This window comes from Morone saxatilis, unplaced genomic scaffold (assembly GCF_004916995.1).
Source record: "Morone saxatilis isolate NCDOM2014 unplaced genomic scaffold, NCSU_SB_2.0 Contig14, whole genome shotgun sequence".
NCBI classification, from domain to species: Eukaryota; Metazoa; Chordata; class Actinopteri; family Moronidae; genus Morone; species Morone saxatilis.
In genome coordinates this window covers 11,029,493-11,034,267 of record NW_023339696.1, presented here as the reverse complement: position 1 = coordinate 11,034,267, position 4,775 = coordinate 11,029,493, and the positions used below count along the sequence as shown (strand labels likewise).

At 41.4% G+C, this 4,775-nt stretch overlaps 1 protein-coding gene across 1 annotated transcript in view; it reads right to left on the bottom strand.

Annotated features, from left to right (window-relative positions):
• Positions 1 to 4,775, bottom strand: part of grid2ipa (glutamate receptor, ionotropic, delta 2 (Grid2) interacting protein, a) — a 26,085-nt gene that overhangs the window by 11,578 nt on the left and 9,732 nt on the right. Inside the window, exons 5-8 of the mRNA XM_035655086.1 lie at positions 2,546 to 2,821; positions 1,420 to 1,505; positions 1,156 to 1,225; positions 385 to 681 (exon numbers count right to left, since the gene is read on the bottom strand). Coding sequence (XP_035510979.1) covers positions 385 to 681; positions 1,156 to 1,225; positions 1,420 to 1,505; positions 2,546 to 2,821 — 729 coding nt within the window. The remainder of the gene's footprint in view (positions 1 to 384; positions 682 to 1,155; positions 1,226 to 1,419; positions 1,506 to 2,545; positions 2,822 to 4,775) is intronic.

The window sequence follows — 4,775 nt, the reverse complement described above, 5'->3', positions numbered from 1 at the left end:
TATATGTTGAGTATCTAAAGCGCTGGAGTACAACCTTTTATTATGATCATCAAATTCTTTAAATTCTTCAAATTATAATTCTAATTATTAATTTGCGGAATTTTGTGACTACCTACAAAGATTTTGATTAAAAAAAAAACATAGGTTTCTCTTTAACTTCATATGCCAATTGGTGGTTGAGTATAAAACTTCATATGCCAATTGGTGGTTGAGTATAAAAGCACGTAATAACAGTGGCACAAATATCAACATGTTCAGTTATTCCTCTCAATTGTTTTTTTCATTTCTTGTTTGTATATGACTTCACCTGAATCCCAACTCCCTCCATCTCACCCACCTCCCCCTTCTCTTCTCAAAATCTTTTTCCCCCATCCTTTTGCTCACCTGTGCTGGAAAAAGTTCTCCAGAGCCTTGCAGATGGTGTACCTCTCCTGGATGGTCAGCAGGTGCTCCAGCTGCTGTCCGAAGGTGCGGCCATGAACCCGGATACTGGGGGGCAGAATCTCTGCCACCCACTGCAGGGAGCTGAGCACGGGGGAACGGGCACCTTCTGCGGGAACGCCGCCCCCCGCAATGTCCTGCTCTGCTAGGGTGAAAGTAGGCGGACCATCCTCCACTACCAGAGTGGGCATGGCACCACTGCCCTGCAGCATGGACACCACCTTCTCATGGGAGGAGGTCCTACAGGCACACAGGGTACACATGGAGACACACACACTGTGATAGACTTTTAACTGCATGCGCCAATGATGCCACAATTGAAATGTCTATGTCTACTATGTAGCAATTAGTCATTTTACTTTCCTGGTGTGTAAATAAATAAACAACTTGTGAAAACCTTTCTGTATTCTGCAGAGGAGATTACATATACTAGAGAATAAAGACACATTTTCCATTCTCTGGGGAGCTTCCTTATCATTGTTTGTCTTTTAACTGTGTTGTTTTTCTATCAAATCCATCTTATATGAGATTCCCACTCCCTTCAACAACTGTGTGAGCTCTACAAACAAAAAGCGTCTTTAGCAGGGGGACCATATTACCATATTTATGTTTACGTTTATGAATTACATTTAAAAAGATTTTTGGGGATTTTATGTAGCGCTGAAGCACAAATTTGGAAATAATTGGTAAAGGTTATGCAAGTGAGAGATCAACCTCATGTCCAGTCCATTGAGAAACAGGATGCGGTCTCCTGGTTTTAAACCTGCCTTATCTGCTGGGCTTCCTGTAGAAAAAGAAAAAGATGTCTGATTTGATTATTTCCTGGCTAAAAGAATAGCACAGTGGTAGAGTTTGGAAGCTTTATGATGATATTCTAAAATTATAAAATATTATTACTGTTAGTCGTGATAAAGTTATTACAATCGTAATATTGCAAATAATCATAATGAGCTAAGTACACACACATTTTTAACTTACCGGGAATGACCGAGTCAATCCACACTGGAGCATGGCCTCTAAGAGTGAAGCCAAAGCTCATGTTGCCCTTACATACTCGCACAGTCCTAAAGAGACAAATTTGAGCTTTGATTAATGGCAGGACTGAAGAATAATCAGAGGCCCTCGGGAGTAAAAGGAAAGCAGATAAAAATGATCAGCGCCAACTCACTCAGTAACTGCTAAACTTGCAGGGTTAATACATGATTAAGATGATGGTTATAATTTTCTACAATGAAATAATACAATTGGGTTAAAATAGAAACGCTTTAAACTTAATATATATGACATAGAGGACATAAACTGTACTCAGTTAAGGGTGGTAGAGTCCATTAATTACTACAGCTCATCCTACATAGCGCACACAGTGTCGTAGCTGTGATTATCTGCAATGAGACAAACAATGCAACTTAATTGATAAATTATTCTGCCCGTCCTGAACGAAACTGAGTCCAACTGTGGACCTCCTGCAGATTTCCATAATCAGCAGACTACTTAACATTCAAACCTGGCATGATCCTTAATTAAACATGGACAGTATATCCCAAGGGAGCCGAAAAAAACATCCAGAGCGTCATTGAAGAGATTAGCAGTTTCTTGGGGGCACTTTTTTCCTATAATGTCAAGAGATGGTGAGAGGATGTTTGTGATCATGTTTTTTTAAATATCTTTTAATCCGTTTCGATTTTGTTATCCAAGTAGATGTCATCAATTCATAAAAACATGACAGGAAACAACGTCATGGGGCACAGCATATGAAGAGAGCCACAAAACAGGCATGACTGTCTAAATAGGTTTATGTTCCCATTGGCTTACCTTCTGAAAGGTCTATTTTTCCCTTAACTCCTACTCAATGCGAAACACATAAATTCCAAGCTTACACAGGAAGACCTGTCACAGCAGTTCTCATGTAGAGTGATTATAAATTTGATCAGACATAAGGAGAGAGAGGATGCTATTTCAGGAAATGGGTTTTCTTTGAAAGCTAAAAATGACATGCACTGTGTAGTTGATGGGAAATAAAAGCTGTGACTCCTGCTGATAAAAGATCACTCAGGAAGTAAAAAGATATCAAGAGTATACCACCCCCATGACACTTAATACAGACCTGCAGTTGGTGGTGGAGCCGCTGGAGTGCCCAGCTATGAGTGAGGTGGTCTTACGCATGCCGCGGGCTGGGGGGACCACACCTTCCTCTGCGTGGGTGCGTGGCACTGAACTGGCACGAGTGGAGACCAGGAGGCGTTCAGGGTGATCCTCGCTCCGGCTGCGACGAAGGTGGGCACGGCTAGGGTCACTGAAGCTTCGCCCTTTGAACCGGCTCATCAGGCTCTGGGAAACCACCTCGTCAAAACGTTCCCGATGCTTCTTGGGAATGAAGATCCTGGCAAACATTGTGGGAGTAGACACAGCCTCAGATTGACAAGAAAAACTCAAGGAATACAGAGGTGGAGAGGCAAATTAGGAGTCCATTTCAGGTTCTCTTGGGTGCTGTCACTGAGAGAAAGACCATCTCTACTTTTCTACATACCAGCAACATCACAAACCCTGAAAGGCTTTACTGGAAAAAAACAACAAAATCACACCAAAGCAGCATTTCAGCCAAAATCCCCAAAAAATCCAAAATCATTTATCCCGATTTCTCAGAGCATCCATCATCCAAGGTATCCAAAAAACCAGAGGGATTCTTGTTTGGGTTACGTATTGTTCCAGCTGCAGGATCCACTTAATTGGGTCAAAAATAGTTCAGTCCATATCGTCTCATGGGAGGGCAGAGGCTGGTAGAAAGGATTGGTCCAACATTAGCTTGTGTGTATGCGTGTGTGAGAGAGGTAAGAGATGAGCTGTGTTTGTTGCTCCTGTCACATTAGCAGCTGCAGGTATAACAGTGTTCAGTATCAGTGACAGCTCACAGCTAATATGCGAACAGAAGGAAGCTGAGAGCCAGAGCCACCTCTGGGAAAAAGCGCTCCACTCCCGCTGCTAGTTATTTTCCCCTCCCATAATCAACTCCCAATAGCCTTTTCTTCTGAAAGAAAAAAAAAAAACTCTCAAATACTCTTAGATATCAGTTTGATATTTAGGTGGTGGTTTTGTGGGCGTGGTGCACCCACTTTCCCCCAGTCTGATTTGTGCGATGCATACATGTAGATGAAAAGAAACTGTCCAGTCAATAAAAGGAAGATTAGAGAGAGAACAAGTAGTGTTGGTTATAACTGCTTGTTCACATTCTGTATCCAACACATCAAAGAAGGCTTGTATTTCAGATGTGCAAGCTGTCTGTAAAGATTGGTACTGCTGCTTCTTTATGGCTTTATTTTTTCTCACTGTAAGATTGTTCAAAATCAGCACATAATCGTAAAGAAAGCAGCCTATTCTGTCTGGTTCCTAGGGACTAATACTCAATTTACCAGTGATGTTCAGACTGCTTGAAATGTCTACTCCCATTAAGCTCTGTTGTAGCTGTGCTGTCTGCTGCATGTGGTTTATTTTTGCCCAATTATCTGCAAGAACAAGAAATATTACATAACAAAACAACCAAAATGACCCAGAAATGGAAGAATCATTGCCAATAACTTTGTTTTGAAAACTGTTCTAGGCTGTGTTTTTCTTAAATATTTTTTCCTAAATATAGGACACCTTTTTGCATTTTTCTTTCTTTTATCTGACGTTCTGCACACGCATACACAAGCAAACCTTCATCTCACACCCATATATACACACCTCATTTGTCCCTTTTCTCTTTTGCATATCTTCCTCCCCATCCCGCCTACAAAACGATGCTGCCTCCATCCTCAACACAAGCCTCTCTCTATCTCTCCGTCTTCAACGTGAATCTCCTGAGTGCTTCCACTATGCAGAGGAGAAAAGACTGCTTTGGTTTTTCAGAGTGAACCAGTTCCAGTGTGCATCCAGATACACAGCACAACTCCTTACTCAAACACTACTGTTGAGGATAAGGATCAGCAGTGCAGTTTGGTTTTCAAAGCTGTCACAGTCCCTTTGCAGGTACATTTGGGAACATTGTTAGGAGGCAAGAATTAGATGATTCTCTATTTTGTAGTTTCATAAAATTGTACTGTACGTATTGGGTTTAAATTAAGAGTGACACATAAGCTGAGCTGCCTCCACACCAATATCTTACAACTAAGGCTGAGGGAAGCTAACAGATATTTCCCCTCTGGAGATTTATTACTTAGACAAAATTCTGTCTCTGTTCACATGCTTTTGCAAGAATTTGCATGCATACACGCGCACACACACACACACACACACACACACACACACACACACACTTATTTGTTATTTGACAGCAAAATTGAACCATGATGTTTCAC